The sequence below is a fragment of the Centrocercus urophasianus genome, unplaced genomic scaffold, assembly GCF_019232065.1.
Source record: "Centrocercus urophasianus isolate 14NV4802_14NV808 unplaced genomic scaffold, USGS_Curo_1.0 seq_10, whole genome shotgun sequence".
NCBI lineage: Eukaryota > Metazoa > Chordata > Aves > Galliformes > Phasianidae > Centrocercus > Centrocercus urophasianus.
Genome location: NW_024884142.1, coordinates 77,457,640 through 77,481,507, shown reverse-complemented (window position 1 = coordinate 77,481,507; position 23,868 = coordinate 77,457,640). Strand labels below are relative to the sequence as shown.

Below are 23,868 nucleotides of genomic sequence, written 5' to 3'. Positions count from 1 at the left end.
GATAAATCCTTCTGGGGGAGCTTAGTTATGAGGCATAAAACTTGGGCAGTGCTGTTCATGGCAGGTACGTGCTGTAAGATGTGACCCTCTTTCCAAACTTCCTGGCTTTTTAAGGTTTATGACAGCCAAGCAGTTGATTTGCAGTTGTTTTGGTACTTCTCCGTGTAGCACTGTGGGTGATTTTTGCAGTTTCAAAGCTAGGAAGAGGCATCCAAGACCATTGTTGCTGACTTGAGAAACAGTAATGCTTCCGTGTTTTCCCGGGAGATGGGTGATATCTGTAACTTTTGAATGCATATAGAGGATTTTTTAAATTATTATTATTTTACTAACTGTATTTTCTGTAAACGTGTGTGTGTGTGACGGTTTTAATTCAAATTTAACTTAGGAATAAAGAACCCTTCTCCTCCACCCCCTCATTAGAGAGATTCATCTGCACAGTGTGCTGACCTATTTTCATTTACTCAGGAACTGGTGACAAACCGTGCCTTGCCTGAGTACTCAGAAAAGCTCTGAAAAAAGTCCTTTTTTTTTCTTTTTTTTTTTTTTCAGATCATAGCTTTCTTTGTGTAAAATCCTACTTAGCTTGTGGATTAGTCACCCAAGTAACCTAATCCACATGGTGAAGTTCTCATACAATTGAGAAACACTAAGAGCTGATTTTTTTTCTTTTAACTGTCCTTAATTACTCACCTTGCTTTTTTATTAAATGTAATACCAAAAGCAGTGAATTAGCACTTTCATATACGTAAGCTTTTACAATTTATATACTTTCAAACCTGGTGGTGCCAGCCACTATTCCTTTGCCTTGCGTGCATTTATTTTTGAATGGTGGTAGTGGGAGTTTCTGTGGGTTGGGAACAGGTTGAGAACTTGGTCAGCAACAATTTCCTTGTTCTGAGCTTCTGTAGGAGATACTGTACAATGAGTCTGGGAAAATTTGCAACATGTGCAATGATGACCATCCTAGGTATTTCTAGGAATAGAGTAGTAGTATTAAAAGCCAATCTATTCTTAACATGGAAATATTTAAGAACATGATTGGAAATCCTCTGTAGTTTCTAAAGTGTAGGGAAGTTCAGGATTTCTCACACAGTAGTTTTAATCCTTTTTTTTTTAAGGACTAGAAGTGAGTGCTGTGATGTACTGTCGGATGTGAATTTTAAATGTTTGGCTTTTCTTAACCTAGAATAACAGAATTGATTGGATACCATCCAGAGGAGTTGCTGGGCCGTTCAGCATATGAGTTCTACCATGCCTTGGACTCAGAGAACATGACCAAAAGTCATCAGAACTGTAAGTCACTCTCTTAGTTTTCTTCAGTTTGCAAATAATAAGCCACAACTAGTAGATACCTCAGTAAGTAGTTGAAAATATAAGTGCACCCTGTGTGTGAGGATGGGTATTTACGCGCATGTATTCTTAGAAAAAAGAATAGGTTCGTTCTTTGTAAGAAAGTTTACGTTACCATGTTTGTCTTGCTGAAAACTGCTGCTGCTCTTTCTACATGGTTTGATTTTTGCCATACTTAAAACTAAATTTGGATCATAGCTAAAAGAGGATCTTTCTTTCAGGAGTAATACAAAGATCAGTTGAAAAATTGAAAAGCTGAGTTAGACAGTATTAGCTTGGTGAGAAGTGCATTTACTGGTTTATCATTCTGGTGTACTGTTGGTCTACTGTCTGGCTCAGCAACAAGGGCGGCTGTAAAGAGTAGAAGGAAGAGCTTAGTACAGCATATTTCTAAATGTTCTTCTACCAAAAAAACTCTCTCATCACTCAAAAGAGATGTGCAAAGAGACTTTCTAAACAGGGTATTCATTATACAGACTACATATACTGCCAGAAACACATTCTTCTTGTTACTCTTATGCCTAAACTGCCAGCCTTAGCTGTTTTTGACATGAAATACCTGAGTCGTTTTGGTAACGGAGATCAGAGCCAAGATCTGTTCCTTCTATTTGGCAGATATCTTATGATATCTTAAAATTGCTTGATTCAAACCTGCAGTCTCTGTCCTTAAAGGTGGCACAGTGGCTAGAGACAGCATAGTGCCCTAACATGCAAATTATGCTTCCTATGTCTGGCTTTACAACCAGTGAACTAGTGGTGCATGGGAGAGTACTCAGCAAAGAACCACTAAAATTGCTGTTGCTGCTGTTTTAATAAAAACAAGGCAGAGCTGCTAGGCTGGAGAACACAAGTTATAAACAAAAACATAAACCGCCTTGTAGTTATTATGATCAATGTCTCTGTGGCTCAGGAAGGACTATGATTTACATCATGTCTGTAGGGAATTACCCAGCAAATGCACTTACAAGAAAGTATTTTCTGTACATCTTGGAGAAAAGTGTCAGTAAAGAGTAGCTGTCTGACTTTAAGGAGAAAAAGGGAATACAATGTATTGTTAGCTGCAATGGCAAGGATTCAGGACAGCTTTGAGTTGAACGTTATTTGAAAGAATGTTTGGCAGTGATTAAAATTGGGTGCTGTATAACAGTGTTAGTGTGAATCATCGGGTTTCCAGAGCTGCTGAAGAAAAAAATAATAATAATCACACCATACTTACAGATTCTCTGGGAACATATTTGTTAAAATTGTTTCTTTGAAAACGTGTTCGTGCTTTTAACAGTGAGAAAGAGCGATACTTACAGATAGGATGTGGGTAGCCCATGATGGGCTAGAAGTAATCCTGTGAGGAAATAGGTGACTATGCTTTACAATTGGTTTTGAGTTGTTGAGTTACATCTGTTGAGTTGTTGAGTTCTCATCTAAGAATGAGAATGCTAGAGGGAATAAAATGAGAGTTGGCAAATTTTTTGGTGGCTGAAAAGAGCCCATGTTGTTTATCCCTGTCTAATTAATTAGATAGGACCATTGAATCAAGACCTGTTTGTGTAAGGATTTCTGGATTGCTTTTATTAGTACTCTTGACCAGGTATTGATGGTGGCTTCTCCTCGATGTAGCAATTGGAATCATCTCACAAAGGGCTTAAGTTGATCCTTGACAGCCCTTTGTGTCTACTGAAAGTATCATGTTCTACAGACTTGTGCTGTTGGACATGAGGGTCGGTCAAGATGCTGAATGAAGTCAAAAGTGAGAGAGGGGGTGAGGTATACTAGCAAAAGTGCTGAAAATACAGTGCATTACACAGATAGAAAATATTCAGAATCAGACTCATCCTAGTGCATATGGTGCTATACAAGGTCAGCATGGATCATCTCTACTGGTCAACACTCCATGCTATGATTAACACCATATATACTGTTACCCTCAACAGAATTGTCAGTCAGACATTTTAGCAATTCAGAGGATGACCACAAAGACAAATTAGAAAATCCCTAGGTTTAGGAAAATCCCATTATTACTGAGATGTTGTCTGATGCAAAAGGTTACTAAGCAAGTATGTAGCTTGTACAGGACTTAACTGCTTCTTCCTAGCCATATTCATTCATGCATGAAAATATCCACTTCTTAGCTTGTATAAAGAGTTGTAAATCAGAATACAGAACTAAACACAGCATTCATGATCAGCATCCTTGGATGCATCAAACAATATTTTTTAAATGAGAAATATACAACAGTATAGTGATCAATTCTGTCACTTAGTGTGGTAGAAATGTATAGAAAATAGAAGGAAAGTGAAGCTTAAGTCATAGAATGGCTTAGATTGGAGTGGACCTTAAAGATAATCTAGTTCTGACCCCTTGCTGTGGGCAGGGGCCTAGTTAAACCTCATTAAATCCTCATGTGTCCACTTTTAGAGCCTGTCCAGGTCCCCCTGGATGGCGTCCCTCCCTTCTGTTATGTAACCACAGCTCCCCTTGGTGTCATCAGCAAACTTGCTGAGGGTGCACTCAATCCCACTGTCTGTCACTGATAAAGATGTTGAAAAGCACCAGTCCCAAGATAGACCCCTGGGGGGCACCACTAGTGACCAGCTTCCACCTGGAAATAGAGACATTGACAGCAGCGTCTGGCTGTGACCATCCAACCAAGTCTTTATCCATCAAATAGTCCTGCCTTCAAATCCTTATCTCTCCGATTCTGAGGTAAGGATGTGATGCAGGACCATGTCAAAGGCCTTGCACAAGTCCATTAAAGAGGAAGAAAGAGAGAAACCTCAAATGGGTCTAATAAATAAAGCAGGACTCCTTCCCTTCCTTTAAATTTAGTTGTAAATCATGCTCATTGCAGTTCTACTGTACTGCAGGTTTGGTTTTTTTCATTGCCAAAGTTCTTCATTAACAGCCTTGTGTTCAAGCAAGGCACAGTAGTGCTTGTGTTCTTAAGAATAGTTGCATATACAATATGAAAGTCTAAAGTCATCATCAGTAGATTAGAAAGTGGCAGTATTTAGCATACCTTGTTTTTCACACATTATGCAAACAAGATGTAAATCTGTTTTATTGCATACGCCTGTACAAATGATTGACTGTAGAGTTATATTTTCCAATTTAGTGATTAATAGTCTGTAATTACTTCCATTTAGGCTTTGGTCTTGTTGCCATTAAAACCAATGAGAATTTCACTGTTGACTTCAGTGGAGAACTGAATGTCACTGTCTGGGACATGTTTCTTGGTAATGCACCTAGGATACACCTAGAGTAGAATGCACCTTTCTATTCCCAACAGTAAGGTGTAGAATATGAATGTATTTCGTTGACATGTTACTAATTCTGTAAAAATCCATGCATGTATATATCTATTTAAAAATGTATATTTTAAAAGAAAAAAAATATAGTTCACTCTGAATCCAGAACCTTGAATGCAGTGTTGATAACAAAGTCAGCAGTTACAAGTGTATTAGTAATTTATGAGATTACCCCAAGGAGTGATTCTGCTGTACCTTATTATATCAGAACATGACATGCTTTGAATAATAATAATAAAAAAGATTAAAGCAGTAAAAAGCTTCTTTGTAATGTAGCAGGCGCCTACGCCGTGACTCTTATTGATGAGCTGATGATTAGGAAGCTGTGTAATTGTGTTTCACAAGCAGAGCAGAACAGTTCAGTCACTAAAACACTTTGAAATGAAAGCCTTTTGATTTTGTTCTGCCAGAAGTATTTAATCAATAAAGGTAATGTTCTACTTTGTCTAAATAAATTAAATGAAGGATGATTAAATATTCCTAGGAAGAAAACAAACAAACAAACTTCAGAGATAGAAAGATAAACACAGTGACAATTATCTACAATGCAGTTGTGTTTCACAGGGTTGGATTGTGGGTTTGTATTGTGGCTATGTAGGAGAGAGCGACAATAAATAGTCACTGTTGAGTGGCCACATTCACAAGGAATTATTCTGTGCAAAGAATGCAGAAATAAGTTCCAGTCTTATTGAGTAAAATGCTTTATTTTTAGGGCATTACTTTGATGACATACTGTCTTCACACATAAAACTGTTTAAAAGGAAAAACTGCCAAAGTGTTGAGTTCGCCAGTTCCCATTTAGGTACTCAGTGTAATTATGTCTGCATACAAATAAATACATTCTTGTTTGTACTGCTTGTGTACTCCAGCCCTAATTTTACTGCTGTTGATCACTAGGAGTTCCTATTTTTTTCAAATGAACAGTTGTAAATTGCATGACAATATGCCTTGCTTTTAAGAAAAGTGTATATGAGGCAGACATCATAAAACTACATTTTAGATGTCCGGAGCTCCACACTGAAATTCCATTCTTTTCTAATATTTCAAAACACCTTGGGAACCTTCACCTTTTGAACACCTACATGAAACTTTAAACCTGAATTGTGCTGTCGTCAGTATATTGCTTGAGAAACACAGGCCAGTTCAAATAAAACACTTGGAGTTAACGTTATTTGATTTTTCACATGAGTCTCAGTTCCTTCTCTTTTGTTAATTCCAAGCTATTACAGAGAACCAAAACTAGATAAATAAGATGTTTTTTCTTTCTCAATGTTGATACCTTTTTAAAAGTGATGTTACTTCTTCAACCACTTGAAACCAATATTGTGCTAAGGCTACTTTCACTTCATTTGTGTTGTTGGTGCCTTCGGCTCCTGACTAGGCGTGAAAAAGAGATAGGTATGGAATTAAACCATGAGAATTACTTTATTGTGGGTATTGCTTTTAAATCGTCTGACCCTTGGTTTTGTCCACCACCTAAATTAGGGAGACTATTGAATAATTTCCTAAATCAATTTGGGAACCAAAATTGTGAGCAATTCTACTGGAACAGAAACTTTCAAGAAATATGCAGTCAGCAGACTTTACTTTTTAGGGCAGTTAGAATCTTATATTAAATAATAAAAAAACAAACAAACAACAACCATGCATTGATCTAAATACTCAGACAATCTAAAGGTCTCAAATGCCAAGTGTCTTGAGAGGAGAGCTCAGCTTAGCAGACTCATTTATATTGAAAATAGCTGATTTCTTCTAGAAGTTGAGCATCATTGGCCACCCTGCTGATGATGGGGGGGACTGGTTCTAAATGATCTTTATGATCCCTTTCAACCTGGCCATTCTACGATCACTGTTTACAAATGTTTTAGTGCAGTTCTGCATAATGAAAACTTGGGAGCAGTTGTATTTAAACAAGTGTTACGTATTATGCACTCTTACTTGTGCTGCTACCTTATTTTTATCTCTCTGCTCCCATTTCTTAGTGTGTACAAAAGGTCAAGTGGTGACTGGCCAGTACCGTATGCTTGCCAAGCATGGTGGATACGTGTGGCTGGAAACTCAAGGGACCGTCATTTACAACACGCGCAACCTACAGCCTCAGTGTATCATCTGTGTCAACTATGTGCTGAGGTAAGTTGCGCAGAAGAGAAAAAACATTTCTGAATCCTTGTGCTGGAAAAAATGCAAGGATGAGAAATATTTTTGAAGGGTCTATTTATCCAGTGCTGCTATGCTGAAATCAGTTTAGTCATGTTTGTTCAATCTTGTTTACTGATGTTAGACATTGATGAAGAATGTGGCATGCCTGTTCCCATACTAGCTGTTGAATTACACCACAGCCTTTTTCTTCTGCTTTGCTGGTGAAGCAGAACATAAGGCCTGCACTAAAGATTTTATTGTGCAATGCAACTACTAAATGCATTTTATTTTTCTAGTACTGTGACAGAGAGAGAAAACTCAGTAGTAAGTGTATCTTGTGTTCCTAGGAAAAGCCATTTTCTTTTCAAAAAACAGAAGCACAGATTAATCTCTGTCTTGAAAAGCTCATGTATTTTTGGTCCTAGACAGGGCCTAAATAAAGTATTGATTTGAGTGATAGTCTGGGTCATTGTAGCCCTGAGTACATCCCTTTAAAAACCAGAGCAACAAAGCCCTGAGTATTCTCACAGAAGTCCTGACCACATTCTCTGCGTCATCTGAGATTGTGGTGCTCAGCAACTCTGGAACTGTGCCTTGTCTGTCAAGAGCCTGGCATTCAGCTGTGAGAAACCAAAAATACTCTTAGAGCAACCTTTAGAGAGTTATAATACCTGACTTTACCACATCTTTTTCCTTTAGAGTGCTAAGTACTTAAACTCTTTCTTCTTCTTTCTAGTGAAATTGAGAAGAATGATATTGTCTTCTCTATGGACCAAACGGAATCGCTCTTCAAGCCTCACCTGTTGACGATGAGCAGTGCCTTTGAGAACGGGATCTCAGGGAGGGACAAGAGTGATTTATTGTTTACTAAGCTAAAAGAAGAACCAGAGGAACTTGCACAGCTGGCTCCAACACCTGGAGATGCCATTATTTCCCTGGATTTTGGTTAGTATTTGTGTAAATAATTTCTGTACAACAAAGAGCCACATATGAGCCTATGTTTAGAAACTTAATAGACCAGATCTGTCTGCTGTATGTATAAATCAAGAGTAACAGTGATAGGAGCTCATGTGCTTGCATTAGTGGAAAATTTCTGTGAAAGAGGGCAGAATCAGACTGAACAAGATAAAGTCTTTGCGATCTTACTTACTGTTATGGCAACTAGGATTAGTGTTTACTGTTAGTGAATAGCCGTAATTATATCATAACAGGCACAAGCTAAAAGCATCGATTAATATTGTACTATTAACACTGCTAGAACTCCATCCAGGGATACAGAAGTTTGAAGAAATCCCTGCCTATTCCAGTGCTGTTTTGACACCAAACAAACCGTGGCCAGTAGAAGTGAAAAGCCATGCTGCTCAAGGTGAAACGCTGACAATACCGTCCTTTACAATGCCTCAGATTGCACCTGGCAGCAGTACTCCAAGTGTAAGCAGCAACAGTAGCTGTTCCACGGTAAGAAAAGCTTTTAAAAAATGCAAAAGTGATGTTCTCTATGCAAGTCCCATCAGGAGATGATATTTTCATGTTAGCAGTCCTGTCTCAATGCTTGTAACAAGACCGGCATATCTATATCCCTACTGTACTGTGTATTTTTATCGTATGCTGTTTGTGTAGGAAAGCACTGATAGCAAAAATGTCAGATGGAAACTATATCTTGCCTTTATATTGCATTCTTAATTTTCCTCTGTCTCACTAAGTAATTATGAACCAACTAGTCTATAAACCAGCTAGTAGATGAACTTGCTATCATCTTACATGGAATTAGCCTTAAATGAAACTCCAATGTTAAGTGGTCTGGTCATTAGCAAAATTCCCCTCAGGCCAATCCTCTTTCTGTTTGTTTACGAAACAATAGTCACTATCAAGAAAGTTTACCCAACTCTGGCTTTTGAGAGTGGCTTCACAGAGTTTACTGCAGAAAGAATGAATGAGTTTTCCAGGGTACTGCCCTCGAGAGCAAGAGCCACTCTTATCAGAACTTTGCTAGATGACTACTAGGCTAGGACTCAACTGGATTTTGGAGACCTTCAAGGTCAGGCTGGACCAGTCTCCGAACAACTCAATCTTGCTGTAGGTGTCTCTGTTCATTGCAGGGCTTTTAGCAGTCCTGTCTAACTCAAAACTATTTTATGTCTGCTTTTAATAAAATTATTGAGGTAGTGTAAAGTGTTACAATTTCTTGACAAAATAATTGAATAGTGCATGTCTCATGTTATTAGTATGATGTGCCAAAAAAAAAAAAACAAAACATTTAAACTAACAGGACAACTAAGTTGTTGTATTGGGTGCCTTTGTTAAATCACTGTGACTCTCTAAGTTTATAGTGACTGTTAATCTGATGTTGGAGGAAATGCTATGGTAGAAATGTAGTTGAGTATGCTAAGCTGTAGTTGTTTTGGCTTCTTATAGCCAATTGTTATTTCTGCGCAGCCAAACAGTCCAGAAGATTACTACACTTCTGTGGATGAAGATCTTAAGATTGAGGTGATTGAAAAGCTCTTTGCCATGGACACAGAGTCAAAAAGTCGGTGCAACTCCCAGGTAAGAATCTAATATCTCTCCCAAAACCATGAAAATTGGCCCTCTGTTAGCAGACAGTAGTAGAGATGCATGCAGATACAGTGTCATAACATGTACACCAAAACTTGGATGCACTGCACTAACACAAGCATATGCTTTGAAAAGCTGAGGCGTCCACTTCTATCCCATACAATATGAAGCAATTACCTTGGAGGTGTCACTGTGGCAGTGCTGAAAAGAGAGAAGCAGAGCTTCAGAAATTGGAAGTTTCTGTAGACTGGATAAGGAATATAAGCAGCACCTGTTTTTTTTTTTTATCTGGCCTGATGATTAGTGACTAAACATCATTTCTTGAACAAAATATAAATAAATTAACTCCTGTAAAACCTCAAAATGAAAATGTTGTCAATTAACCCCACAGGACAGCTAAACCCATGCAGCCACTTGCTCACTCCCTCCATTAGGATGAGCAAGACAACTGGAAGGGTGAAATTGGGTTGAGATAAAGACAGCTTAGTTTGCAAAAGCAAAAGCTACACGTGCAAGCAAAGCAAAATAAGGAATTCATTCACTACTGCTCATTGGCAGGCAGATGTTCAGCCATTTCCAGGAAAACAGCACTCCATCACATGTAGCAGTTTCTTGGGAAAACAAACACTGTAACTCTGAATGCCTCCCAGCTTCTTCTTCTTTCTCCCAGCTCTTATTGCTTAGCATAATGTCATGCGGTATAGGATATCCTTTTGGTCATCTGGGGTCAGCTGTTCTAGCTGTGCTCCCTCCCAGCTTCTTATCCACCACCGGCCTATTCCACTGGTGGGGCAAGGTGCAGAACAGAGAAAGCCTTAACTCTTTGTAAGCACTACTAAGCAATAGCTAAAACACTGACCACAAGTCCAAAATATAACACTGTGTGAGCTACTGTGAGTGAGATTAACTCTGTCTGAACCGGAATGAGTACACGTATGTGCAATTCATAGTAATAATGTTTTGTTTGTTTGTTTGTTTTTAATATGGAGCAGCTAGCCACTTTCATTTACATAAATTTGTCATACAGTGTCGTTGTGTTTTTTTTTTTTTTAAACTTCATATCTCCCAACTGGTATTTCGCATCATAGTGCCACAACTGTTATTAACTTCTAGGTTTCTCATTAACTTCTTTCATTTTTGTGCAGACTGACTTCAATGAACTGGACCTTGAAACCTTAGCTCCTTACATTCCTATGGATGGAGAAGATTTCCAGCTAAGCCCTATCTGCCAAGAAGAACATCCTCTCTCTGAAAGTGCACAAAATACCCAGCAGAGTCTAAGTAGCATGAGTACCATTTTCCAACCTCTTGCTTCTGCTTCACAGAATCAGTTCCTCCCAGAGAAATATTTCCCACAGCTATCAAATAAAAACATTAACCCTGGTTCTGGGTCCCTATCATCTGTGTTCTTCAACAATATGAGTAGGTCATCGTTGCCACCATACCACAACCAAGCCAGCACTCCACTGTCTTCGATGGGGGGTAGACCAAACACCCAGTGGCCACCTGATCCGCCGTTAGAATATGTTCCTGCTAAATGGAGACTCATGGATAAATACTCAGGAACCCTATCAAATTCCCCCTCTGGACCCCCAATACATTCTCCCAACGTGCACATATATAAAAAAAGGTAAGAATTTATGTTTTCCATGTATTACACTTAGGAAATATTTGGGCAGAAAGGGGTAGATTTCTTGAATACATACAACTCGTGTTTGTGCTTAGCAAGAAGACAGGCGTAGCTTTCAAAATCCTAAGATTAAAAATCTCATGACTCTTTTCCATATTATTTTTACGCCTGAGTGGAGATTTTAGAGGCTGTTCATGCTAGCCTTTGATCCCCAAAGTTCCCAAAGTCTGTGGGATGACTAATAAAAGGAAACAAAGACATTCAACATACAGTGTCATGTGTCAAAGGCATCTTAAATAGATGAAATAGATGAAAGAAGAATCTGTATAAATGAAAAAGATAGTTTAGATTTGCCTTCTTGCTCACCCAGAAATCTTTTTTCAACAGGGCGCTGGATGGTTTGGGACAACGAAGCATAGATATAAACCCAGCGAGAATTGCTTTGTCTAATAGTTTGAAACTGAAGCGACAATTGGATTATGAAGAGCAAGCACTGCAACAGCTGAGTGGGGTAATCATAAGAAAATGCATCCCCTTCAAATTTTTGTATGTACCAAGATCACCAGCATAATCATTCATTTTGCTTTTCTCCAAACTGTAGGGAGATCTATCTGTCATTAACCCATCTCAGTTAATGTGGAAGAGAATGAAATTTCTCAAAGGGGAAAACTGTTCCTTGCTTACAGAAAAGAAGTCTCTCAGCACAAGTGTTCTTACGGGTAAGGGAAAAGAAATTGATTTTGCAATGTTAAGCTAGTTTGAATAGAAAGAAAAACTATTTTGTAAGGACATGTCAAATAAGCTCTGTGGAAAAAAAAAATACAAAGAATGTAAAATTCAAGATCGAGTTGTATAGCTTACTGTTGAACAATTTATAGTATGTTTTATAGATGCCAAGTAGATTGTTTATTTGTATATTGTCCATACCTTTACTTGGGAGGTAAACAGGGAGCAGTTTAATAGAGGTAGGTTTACCTAGTGCTGATCTAATGTGCAGACATTTTAGAGCTAGAACTGATGCTTTCTCTCTAAAACACTGTTTTTCGTTCTTCACATATCTTTAGTACAATACTACTTCCAGATGATACTGTTTCTAGACTTCAGATATGCCTACACTGTGTCACTGTCACACCAAGGAACAATTTGCTTCAAATTAGTATTAGCTACTATAACAATTACAATGGCTTGATTTAATTTTTTTTTGTTTTCTCCTGTATGAATTAGATGAGTTTGTCTGCAACTCGAGAGGTCTGAGCCAAACAATGAATCAACTGCAGCAGCAGCAGCAGCAGCAACAGCCCACCTGTGGCAGTACTGGTGAAAATCTGAAAGCAGGAGCATTTTCTCCTCAGTTTTACAGTCCCCATTATCAGGACTATACTGTGCAGTCAGCTCATAAAGTGTCAGGTAAGAGATACAGAGTCCAATACAGAGGCTGAAAAATGTTGGCATTTAGTTCCACTACTGATTCCATGAGAATAAAACTTTTAACAAAAAAGTTAGAGAATGTGAAACCGACAGTCAATTGCATAGTGTTCCACAAAATGAAAAATTAATTTGGTTGTTAAAAGTTTCACGTTAAATATTTACATTTGTGATATATGAGGAAAAACAGTTTTTCCCCCTTCATTTCGGTTGAACTAGTACCTTTGTTACCTTAGTGGTCTAGTCATCATCTTACACGTTCTTGTCTTGTGATCAAATTGATTAAACTGTATTAAGCAGCTTCAGTGCAGCAGTGATAGCTGAGGTTTCTAGGTTACAGACCAAAGGATGCCTTCTAAAAATTAGTATCTGCAGTGAAAGGAGACAAATGGAGACAGCAAGGCTGTCAATTTATGAACTATGTTACTATAGCTTTCTTCATTTGCACCAGTGTCATTTTCTTCAATCTGAATTTAGTGTGGAAGTGGAAAACATTGTGCTTGTAACCCCTAAATGCAGAGATGATTGCATTTGCTCTGAAAATGTGAACTGTTGGTAGTTTGAGGTGTACAGGCATAAGTACAATACAAAGCAGTAACTGGTATAAACAGAAGAGGGAAGAGAGGAGAGAAACATTCTCTCACTATCAGTCTCTCTCTCTGATTTCAGCATCCTGACTGACTTTTACTGTTTCAGGTGTGACGAGTCGTCTGCTGGGGTCTTCCTTTGAACCTTATTTGCTGCCTGAGTTGACAAGATATGACTGTGAGGTAAACGTCCCTGTTTTGGGCAGTTCCACGCTTCTGCAGGGCAGTGAACTGCTCAGAGCCCTGGACCAGGCAACCTGAGCAGTCCTGCAGTATTCCTTGGCCTATACTGTTCAAAACAGCTTCAGTTTTTAAATATATTTTTGCAAGTAGGCGATTTCTAATACCAATACACTTTTACAGGATTTTACATAGATATTGAATCTGTCCATGTTACCAAATAGTGGCCTTTTGAAGTTACTCACTTTTATTATTCACATTAAAGAAATACATCTACTGTATTTTCTCTATTCCAATTAAAGTGTTGTTTAGAGAGATTGATTACCCTCCCTTTATCTTGTTACCAGTAATTTATACTTTCAAATTTCCTTCAATTTTCATGCTAGGAAAAAGCTGTGCCTCGTTGCGTGATACTTTGGCTGCAGTACTGCAAAGATTTATTTTTATTGCCAAAGACAAATGAAACAAATTTGATCTCCAACCACAATTTTTTGTTCATTTGCCAAATTGAAATCCTTTGAGTCTTTCTGTTTTCCAGCATTTATTGCTTTGTAACTTTTAATAACTTCTGGAAAAGCATACTAAAGAGAAATCCCAGCCTTCCTCCCCTCCCCTTCAGTTTTATACACCTTGGTGAAAGAAATGTGAATGGTGAACTATAGTGTTTGTGGGTATCTGTGAAGGTTGCACATTGTAAGCTTTTTTTCCCTCTGAATCAAGTCACGGTCTCAGCTGACTTAACCTGGCTTAGTGCTAGAGACACACGAGTCCTACAGATTTATCCCAGTGGAGGATTCAGACCTGTGTTTTTGTTTGTATTGGGGTTTCTTGCTTGTTGTATTTTTGGTTTTGTTTTTTTTTTTCTTTGTCGTACCCTTCATTTTTTACACAAAACAGATGTTGTGTTTTGTTTTTTTTTATATTATTATTATTTCTCTTTGGGTCAGTTGTTAATCAGCTCTTGGTACTTTTGCTGTATCTAGAACGCAACAAAGTTAAGAACCCGTAGTATTTCTTGGAACGTTTCTGACACTTCAGGAATCTGACCATTGGCCAGAACTAACACCTCTGAATACTACTAGCTTTTATCATGGTGTATGGCTGGCTAGCAAGATAATTTCAATATTGAAACTAGAAGTAGTATTTTCTGGCATATTATGCTAACTTAATTCTAAGTGGACAAAAAGAATTAAGAATGGTGTAGTGAGATGAATTACTGACAGGTTTTTCTCTTTTGACTTACCTGATATTTTAATCAAGAGCTGAGATGCTACTGAACTCAGCCAGATGTTTTCAGGACTCTTTTTCAACTATGATGTACTGTCATGCACATTTTTAGAAATAAGGCTATGAATGCTTTCAAATGTTCATGTTTGAAAATTGGAGTGTATTTAAGCAGCAAAAATATTAGAACTAATAGAAGTAGGTGGGCAGTTCTGCCTTTGAAATAGCTATGTATTGAGATATTTATTGAAATCCATCTGGTTTCCTCCACTGGTATAAATTGTTGTGGCTTCACAGAAAAAAATGGAACAGCGGCAATGTACAGAAGGTATAAAATCTGGCCCAGAAACTGAGAACAAAGATAATTGGTTTTAGATATTCAGTTCCACTGAAGCCTGTTTTATGATTTTGCTTTCTACATGCACTGACACTTGCAGAGAGGGAGCCTTGGGTTCATAGAGCACTTCAGAAATTGCTGTGTTAAGTGAGTCTTAACCATACATACTGTGCACTCTTTTGAAAGTGAAAGATCTTATGTTAGTAGTGGTATATAGTGTCAAATAAAAATTCCAATAGTCCTTATTGCAGGCAGATCTTTCAAGAGTTGTTTTGTTTTGTGCTCTTTTTTTCTTTTTACCAAAAATAAGCTACTCATAAAGTGAATTTATTCCTATGGGAAAAGATAGTGTAAGAGTCAACATGTAGTGAATGAAAGTTGGCAAGCCAGATTTGACATTTTTCAGTGGCAAGGACTTAAAGGCATCAAAGACTAAAGACACTTGAATACTGCTTCTTTTCTGTTTCTTATTTGTGTATTTTCAGCATTAAAAATGTTATATAGCCTAACAGTTTACTAAAACACTCTGGAAAAATATTCCATCTTAATATTAATCATACTTTTTATCATAATTATTTCATAATCTATATTGCTGAATTCTTATTGACAATATTATAACTATATGGGAACTTTAATTTGATAAGGAAATGTATTTTGACACTGATACCTTATTAAAGTATACTGATTCTAAATTCTTTGTGACTCATTTGCTATGAATTTATTGTATCATTGTAAAACAAAAGTATTTATTAAATTATTTATAGAAAATAAAGGTTTGCATTGATCTTTAAAAAAGGTGGACAGTACAGGCCTTTGTCAGCTTACTTCCCAGCTCTCATTTATGAGTAACTTCATTCTTCCACTTTACCTTCCAGCTTTCCTCATACGGGATATTAATAACTTGCAGACCACACTTGTGTTCTCAAACTTTTCCTGCTTGTTATATGGACTTCTGCTTCGATTTCAAATTTGTGTAACAGATGCTGCTATACAAAATACTGATAATAATTTAATGACAAGTACTTGCCTAGAGAGGTGGCCTGTGACTTTTGAAGCTGAATTGCTGCGGGATCCCACTTCAGTCTGTAGCAGTGGCATCATCCTGTACTGGTGGTCCTGAGGCCCTGAGCACAGCTGGCCCCAGCAGATCTAAGCTGCTGCTTCGGCTAGTCCTGTTTTGCAATGCTGCTGCTCAACACTTCCATGCAGGAATTGCTATTTCTGACAGTGCAGTAACACTAATCACACTGTAAGAGAACAGACATTAAAACCGTCGTTTTCAGACAAGCAAATGGTATCAACAGAATTCTATAGCAAGTCCTCAACATCCTAGTGTCTCTTGTGATTCTAATAGAATTGAAAAAAATGCCCAGAAAATTCAGAGCAAGTTCCAACTACCCTTTCAGTCAGGACACCAGTCCCTAAGCAGTACTGAGATCCCTGGGCACGAGGTAGTTCATTGCATTCTCTTACAGTGGTGCACAGAGCACTGGCTGACAACACAGCCCATCACACAGCAGCTCTTGTTCAAGGTGGTGACTATTACTTTTCCTCAGGGAGCTTTATAAAGCTACTCACATACATGCCAGATTTTTTTTTTCCCCCCATCTGCAGAGAAGTAGAAATTTTCACCTACATTTAAGTAAACAGCATTGTTTTCTTCCTCACCCCAGCTCTCCCATTATAGACTTCCCAAGAGACAAAAAAAAAAATTCTAGGAAAAAGAAAATCCTTAACAGTGTTTTGTTAGGACAAAGCCATCTGCCACTGCCACAGCTCCACTCTTCTGAGGCCACACATTAGCCCAGCGCCATCACCCGTGCCTTTCCCAGACTGTATTCAGTGCCGTTTGCCTAGTCAACAGAAGCAGCAAAAGCACCACTGGAAGATGTAGCAATTTGTATGTACCCCATTTTTGGAGTGTCCCCATTAAAAATGGCTTCAAATAAATAAAATGAGAAAAAAAAAAAAAACATCTGCTACTCAGTTTTGAAGCATGACCTACTTCTTCATCATCACCTTCACACCTCTTTCACCTTCACCTCGATGCTTTGCTTCAAGCAAAATCCTGACAATAAACATCAGAAGACAAACAGTTTTTTCCACAACTTTTGAAATTGAGAGCAATATTGAGTGATTTCCCCAAGTGCCTGAACTCTGTTTATGAGGCCTGAACAATTTCTTAGCCATGAGATGTGGTGTGTTTTTTCTTTTAGTTCTATTAAGCACCATGGAGCTACAACCAGCAGAAAGAAAACCTGGGTTTGCGTTTCTGTAAACAAGTGATTTGGGCTTTAGGGCAAAAATCAAGCCTCAGAGAGTTACACACACATGTACTAGAGCACCTTGAGAGCCTATTACAATCTTGATGGACACTAACATCCTTGCTTGATGTGCGATTTCTGAATCCCAATGTATCCCCTTATAGTTTCAGACCTAGGCAATCGTTACGCACTCCTTCCTGATTTTGTCCAGGCAGATTGAAGTTGGAGAACTGCAGGCTGTACTGGAGGAAGGTGACTCACGAGGATCCCTCTGTGCTGTATAACCCATAAGTCAGAAAAATAGAAGGCTGAAATTCCCACAGCTAAACTGACTCATAGAGCAGCCAGACAGTGACAGTAAAACAAACGATCACAATGTCAATTCAGTAGCTTTCCTGAATAATTCTTTCTAAAAGACATTGACGGGGATGCATTTTCCCATTTATGAGCATATTTATACAATTGAATTTCACTTAAAGTCTCAGTAAAAATAAATTTTAAAAAATCTAAAAAAAAGAAACCCATCAGCTTGAAAGCCTTGTTCTCTTTCTCCCAAGATGTGCCTAGAGGCCAAATCTAAAGCGGAAGGAGAAAGCACAAATCCTAAACAATCACAGCTGACAAAAACCCAGACCAAAGCCCACAGTTCCCTGACTCTATTTTGAAGCAGAATTTGCATGACTTCTAAGTGGCAAACCACAAAAGTCGCATCCTGCAACAAGCCTTAAGATCAATAGAAATACATGCTTTTTTAATTCACCCCTCCTCCACACAACAGCTCCACATTAGTACTCAGGATCAAATGAAGCATAAAATGGGTGCCGCTGCCACTCATTTTAGGTAAGTCACAGGCCAGCTACTGGCTTTCTTCCTGGCAGGGCACACAATACTAATTGTGTCTATCCCCTAGCAAGCATGGACTGTACTGAAGCTTAACTACAATCCCCAAAACTCCATGGAGTTAATCGAAAGCAAAACAGCAGAAGTGTGCTAGAAAAACAGGTTGCTCTCCATTATTTTAACTGCAACTGCAATTAAAATAATCATAGTTAATCATAGAATCATTTATGTTGGAAGACACCCTACAGGGGTCATAAAGATGAGCTTTCCTGTGCTTTGCTCAACTACATAAATGCTTGTATTTATCAGCCTGTTTTCACCTTTAGCATAGCTTGCTGTTCACAGCTTCCATTTCTTTAAACTTCAGTAATATTTTGGTATCCGAACTTTCAGGGTGGGTCTGATCACTGCAGGCATCTCAAAGATAAAGGAAACAGCAACACCAAATATTTTAATTTTCAGGCAACCTCCCTCTCCCTGTCCAAAAACTCCCCTCTGCAGAAAAGAGTCTGTTCAATGATAGCCAATGCTTTGAACTCTTGGAACAATTAGACACTTGTTTTGCTCTTATCTAACACAACACTGCCTTCCCCAGATCCACAGCGACCCATACCTCAAGTCTGCACAAAGCCACCCAAACATTTTGAAAAGCAGACAAAAATGTGGCTTCTGCAACCATCAATTAAATCTTAATATACTGAACAAACACTTATGCTTTCATTTTTAGAGTGACTTTCCCAGCCTCAGCCCATACAAGCTCTCCCTCCCCCCATGCAAAACCAAGAAGAAAGCATCTTTAGAAAAACAAAGTCACTAAAATACTCATCTGGGTAACCAGCAGAGGAACCAAGAATCAATGAATACCTGGAACTCAAGTTCCTTTGAAAGATGGGACTCAACAGAGCTCTTATTGTTCCCTTTGGACCGTAGGCCCCACTGAGCAGTTTGTTTGTACTGGGTTTTTGTATCAGAAACATGAACACACATGCTGCTAAAAAGAGTTTTATTCATCCGAGATTTCTTCTGCTCAGTGCATTAATTCCACTAACATATACTGGAAATAATAAACAGAGTGAAAAGTGTCCATGGTCAGCGTTTCAAGCACCAGAAGAGTTTCAGCAGCAGCCTGCTGTGCTGACCCAAAATGCGTGTCTCAAATCATTCTTACAGCAGGTTCTCTTCAAAACCTGCCAGGAGAATGCTTTCCCTGGTGGGTATGGGTTGTGTGGGTCCCAAGTGAGCCTCCTCAGAGCACAAGAAGTGCTCCTGCCTGCCTGCTGCTGAGCCATTCCCAAGGATATTTCCAAGAACATGGAGAAAGATGTGATCCTACACCTTCCTCCTCCCTTCTCCCCACATTATGTCTCCTTTCCAGGGAAATCTCTCAATGTTTCAGTCCTAAAGGCAAAACTCTGTCCTCACTAATGCCAAGGAAATAAATCTCACATGCTTACTCAGGCCACGTAACAGTCTGATGGCTGAGGGGTGCCCCAAAAGCAGATGCCTCAGAGGCTGGTGGGAACCCTGCTGTCCTCCATCATTCCAGGGTTGTGCTCTTCCACGAGCTGTACCCAGCACAGGTCACCTGTACAAAACCCATCTCCTCAAGTTCAGTATAGATGATTCCCCTTTGTAGTGGGAATAAGAGCACAAATGAGCCTGGAAATGCGTTCCTCCTAAGGTTCATGGAGCTTACCTAGTAGATGTGCACTACAGAGAAATACTGTGTGTGGCAAAAGCTGCTGAATGGGAAACTTTCCCCAAAAGCTCTCAAAAAAATAAATAAATAAATAAAACCATACTTTCCACTTTCACACTAGACACCAAACTTCACTTTTAAACTGCACTGTGCACCCAGTGTGCTTTGGATTGCATCCTACCCTCTTCTCCTGGTGAGCCAAACCACAATGGCAGCAGCTTGCAAGGACCTACAGCAGCATTATGAAGTCCCACCAGCCAGCCCTCATATGGAAAGGCAGCACTCTCTCACATTAGCTAATTTCACAGCAGTCAGACACTGACCTGCTTTACTGCAACCCACAGCCTTCCCCTTCATTTCCTAAACACCAGGATGCTGAATTCTCCTGAGTATCACCAGCTTGCTTTTTCACAATATCCAACAGCATTTAGATATCCTCTTCCAGATGCTCTTATTGGAAATGAAGATGGTGCAATTGCATACAGAGTTCTGGGATCTTAATTGTATCAGTGTGAGTCATCTCTAGAAACAGTGCAGCAGCACCAAAACCTGCATTCAAATCTTTGTTCTTTACTTTTTCCTCTAAAAAAGTGTGCTGCAGAACAAAAAGATTTGCATTCTGCACAGCACACAATGCAGTTTGACAACATAAGATGTCTGTGGCACTGAATCAGCTTCTAAATCAAAGAGGTACGGTCTTGCAGGATTAAGCTCCGTTAAGAAAACTCAATATTTGAAGACAAATCTTTAAGACAATATGATGTAGCTCTATTGTTAAAGCTAAAATATGAGAGACTGCGTTGCTCCTGCACTGCACAGTACCAAACAAGCATTATAACACTGAAGTCATCGTCTTGTATGACCTCTGAAGACCCAACTAAACAGGTATCTTTGTAACAGCTAAGGCAGAAGGACAGAGTACGTTCAGAGGCAGAAGTAAGCAGCATACAAAGAGGTCTTTTTTAAAATAATGCAGACTATTCTCTCCATTTTTGCCATGAGAACAAGTAGACTTTCATCTATTTCCACCCAGTCAAAACATGTTCCTGCTCAACATTTATTTCTACTGAAAATTTATCACTTCTACTTATTTTTTCAGTGTCATTAAAGAAAAACAAACAAAAAATAAAACCCACCCTGCTCATTTATTTGGATTTTTTTGTTTTTGGTGTCTCCCCTTAACAGCTACAGTAACTTACTTTACAGACTTTAAAAATGAACTACTTAGAAAACTTAACTTTGTAAACAGTTCAGAGAAGATGGATGTCATACTTTCATTTCCAAGAAGCAGTCTGCGTGGATTTTAGTACAATCACTTCATGTCTATGTCATGTTTCATTTTCATGCTCCACTTTACAAGCCCACTAATCAGAGTAATGAGGTTGAATGTGAGGAAATCCCTTTGTTTCAAGCTGAACAGGCTCTGAAATCACATTTATAATGGTCTTTTCTCTGCTTATTGAATTCCCATTTTCAAGCAATAGCAAAAAAAATAATAATAATAATAATGGCATCACAGAATTTTTCTACTAAACTTCAAAGGAAGAAAGCCATTCTATTACAACATCTCCTGCAACTTACAGGAGATAGGCTTACACACTGATGTAAGAGTCGAAGCGTCTTCCACCCTGCAAACATGTTTAAATGGGAACACAATCTTACTAACTGCTTTAATAGGGCAACAAATAAGTCCCATATGTTCCAAATCAGTGGTATAAGTTTGTCCAGCAAGCAAAGGCCTGTCTGCAGGCAGTGGGGAGTTTGTGCTATGCTGACCCATCTCCCACACAAAGGAGTTGATTCCTCCCGTGCCCGTGTACCATGTTTCTAGGACCTGAACACGGTCTGGAGCCTTCCTGGTTCATTAACCCATCTGAAGTGTGAGCCACACGTATATGGATAATCTGCTAGAGGAGACAAGTTAGAAGCAGAGATGGAAATTCCCACTCTGGGATTCATTACAGAGCTGTCACAAGCTGTAATACAAATATGCCAGCGCTTCTCAGGGTTTTTTGTCACGACTTGATAGGACTACAAAGAGACTTACAAAGGAATACAAACCATTATGAGCCTGTGCCACAAAAGGCAGCACTGTCAACTGCCACACAATTCTGTTGAACATGAAATCGTAATTACAGAATATTCTTGACTTGAATTTGCTTATTCTTGAGATTTATTTATTTATTTATTTAAGTATCACATACAAATCTCCACCTCAGCTTTGCTTTGGAAAGCTCAGTAGTAGTCAGTGTATGACTGCATGCAATATACGCAGTATATTGCAATCAAATAAAGTTCTGATTCTGGTCCACTGAACACCTTAAATAGCAGCTAAGAACATCTGTTGAGAGAGTAACAAGAATACTGCAGAATTTTGGGCCACAGAGAACTCCATCTGTACTGTCCAAATTACTGCGGTATCACTAGAGCTGCTCGGTTTGCATATATGAGGTTCAAACGTGGTTCAGAGTTGCTGAATTATGCTTAGATGCACTCCTACAAGCGCACAGAGATGGGGGGAGGGGAGGTTAACTTTCAGCCCGCAGCACCATCTCTCAAGTGGTGCCATGGCTGAAAGCCAGGAAAAGGATGGCTCCCATTCAAAGCATACTTTTCTCTAAAGAGAGAATCCAGGTAAAACATTTCCTCCTAAAGCCATAAGTCAAACATGAGAAATGCTCTTTTAATACATCCTACGCTGCAACAGAAGCTTCACACATCACCGTAAGTTACTAAGAGAAGAGTCGGCAAGGCTGTACGAGCTTTAGAGGTACCACATGCCTAAACCTTCGGCCCGATCAATTCATGGAGATGAGGTACAGGTTTGTTGTGGCCAACGTTATCTCTACATCAGTCCATCAGCCTGGTTAAGCTTCACCCAGAGCACACACTGGGTCACAAGATTGGTCTCAAAAACATCAGTGTGGCATATGCAGGTGGCTTTTGGCCAGTGCCTGCATCCACTCACAGAAAACAGACCTTTGAAAGTCTTTTTGCCTTGCTCTCCCTCACAAACCTGAGCCAGCCTTCAGCAGGACCGTGGAAGGCAAGCTGTTGGGAGCTGGGAGTATCTGAAGAATTGCATAGAGAAAAAGCATTTCAGCTTTCAACTATCTCAAGTGATCCTCTAATGTTTAATTAGGAATAAATACAGAACAAACAAAAAGTTGGATCCTTTCATAAATATTTCAACAGGCATACGCTAGTTTGTTAAAGAGGAGCTTCTTTCCAGCGTGGCAGACTCCCTCTACTCAAGAGCTGAAGAAAAGCCAAGTAATCTGATAAATAAAGCAAAAGGCATCTTCCAAAACAGACACTTTTGGCAAAAAATGCTGAAGCCACCAAACTGATTAGTAAGTTTAAACAGGGTGACTGTCTAATGACAGACAGCTATCCCTCACAGTCAGCTTTAAGACACAGCTGACGTTAAAATGAACATGCAGCTTTCCTGAAGTCTTCAAATGCTGCACTGCCTCCCAGACATGGGAAAAGAATAAAACTGCCCGAGTAGCTTGGCTTTGGCATAGAAAGAGAGAGTTAATTAAAGAACTGGGTTAATCCCAAGCCGTGCTGTGTAAGAAGCTCCATTATACCTGCTGCACAATAGGTGGGATCCATTTTCTTTGAGCAGTGCTTATGTAAGATGTTAATTGAAGACTGCATCTCATTTAACAAATACTGCCCTAAGTCAAACTATCTCCTGACGAACAAGAGGTAGGTAGGGCAGATTGCTGGAGGGACTGCTGCAGGAAGATCATAAACTACAGCATATGGGTGAAGAGCAGGTGAACTCAAGTAAGTTCAAAGGTGGAAGATGAAACATGGTCTAGAGATGCCAGAGATTCGGGAGGAGTCTCAGAACAGGACTGCCTGCGTTTCTAAAGGTGAGAGAGTGCAGCCTTTTCCTTATTACTACACTTCCTGATTTCTCTCATTTTGGGTGTAGTCTGGTTTGGGTCCCTCTGGAAAAGCAACCTGACCTACAGAACGCTTCCTCTTATGCTGCTTCTGTAGCCCCACACCAGGGTGAAGGGATGAGCACCTCACAAAAACTCCGTGACACTCATGTTTCTGTGGGGCAATTGAGGGGCTCAGGAGTCCCATGGCTTTTTCACCGAGCTATCAGAGCAAACCACACATGACTGGTGAATCCACAGATACATCTTTTCACTGGCAAATGTGGAAGTGGCATGCAGAGACCCTGCAGAGCATGGCCACAGCTGGTACAGGGCTGCCTTCACCTCCTGCTCGTGCCACCCCAGCTGTGCAACCCAGCTGGGCGCTGGGGACTGGCACAAACTGGCACAGCAGGGAGAGCCAAAAAACAATGTG

The 23,868-nt window shown here is 39.3% G+C and overlaps 1 protein-coding gene and 1 long non-coding RNA gene across 5 annotated transcripts in view; one reads left to right on the top strand and one right to left on the bottom strand.

The window, feature by feature from the left end:
* The window catches only part of EPAS1 (endothelial PAS domain protein 1), a 78,463-nt gene extending 63,038 nt beyond the window's left edge, over window positions 1–15,425 (top strand). For 3 of the 4 annotated variants that reach the window (XM_042808593.1, XM_042808587.1, XM_042808604.1), the window contains exons 7-16: window positions 1,190–1,296; window positions 6,638–6,785; window positions 7,531–7,739; window positions 8,053–8,252; window positions 9,210–9,341; window positions 10,496–10,980; window positions 11,368–11,491; window positions 11,582–11,699; window positions 12,205–12,387; window positions 13,102–15,425. In XM_042808593.1, the coding sequence (XP_042664527.1) occupies window positions 1,190–1,296; window positions 6,638–6,785; window positions 7,531–7,739; window positions 8,053–8,252; window positions 9,210–9,341; window positions 10,496–10,980; window positions 11,368–11,491; window positions 11,582–11,699; window positions 12,205–12,387; window positions 13,102–13,253 (1,858 nt within the window). In that variant the 3' untranslated portion in view covers window positions 13,254–15,425. The remainder of the gene's footprint in view (window positions 1–1,189; window positions 1,297–6,637; window positions 6,786–7,530; window positions 7,740–8,052; window positions 8,253–9,209; window positions 9,342–10,495; window positions 10,981–11,367; window positions 11,492–11,581; window positions 11,700–12,204; window positions 12,388–13,101) is intronic. The other variant, XM_042808602.1, reaches the window with a different exon arrangement.
* Window positions 15,426–15,436: 11 nt separating this feature from the next.
* LOC122154971 overlaps window positions 15,437–23,868 on the bottom strand; it is a 32,831-nt gene continuing 24,399 nt past the window's right edge. Inside the window, exon 2 of the long non-coding RNA XR_006167066.1 lies at window positions 15,437–15,980. This is a non-coding gene — a long non-coding RNA (uncharacterized LOC122154971). The remainder of the gene's footprint in view (window positions 15,981–23,868) is intronic.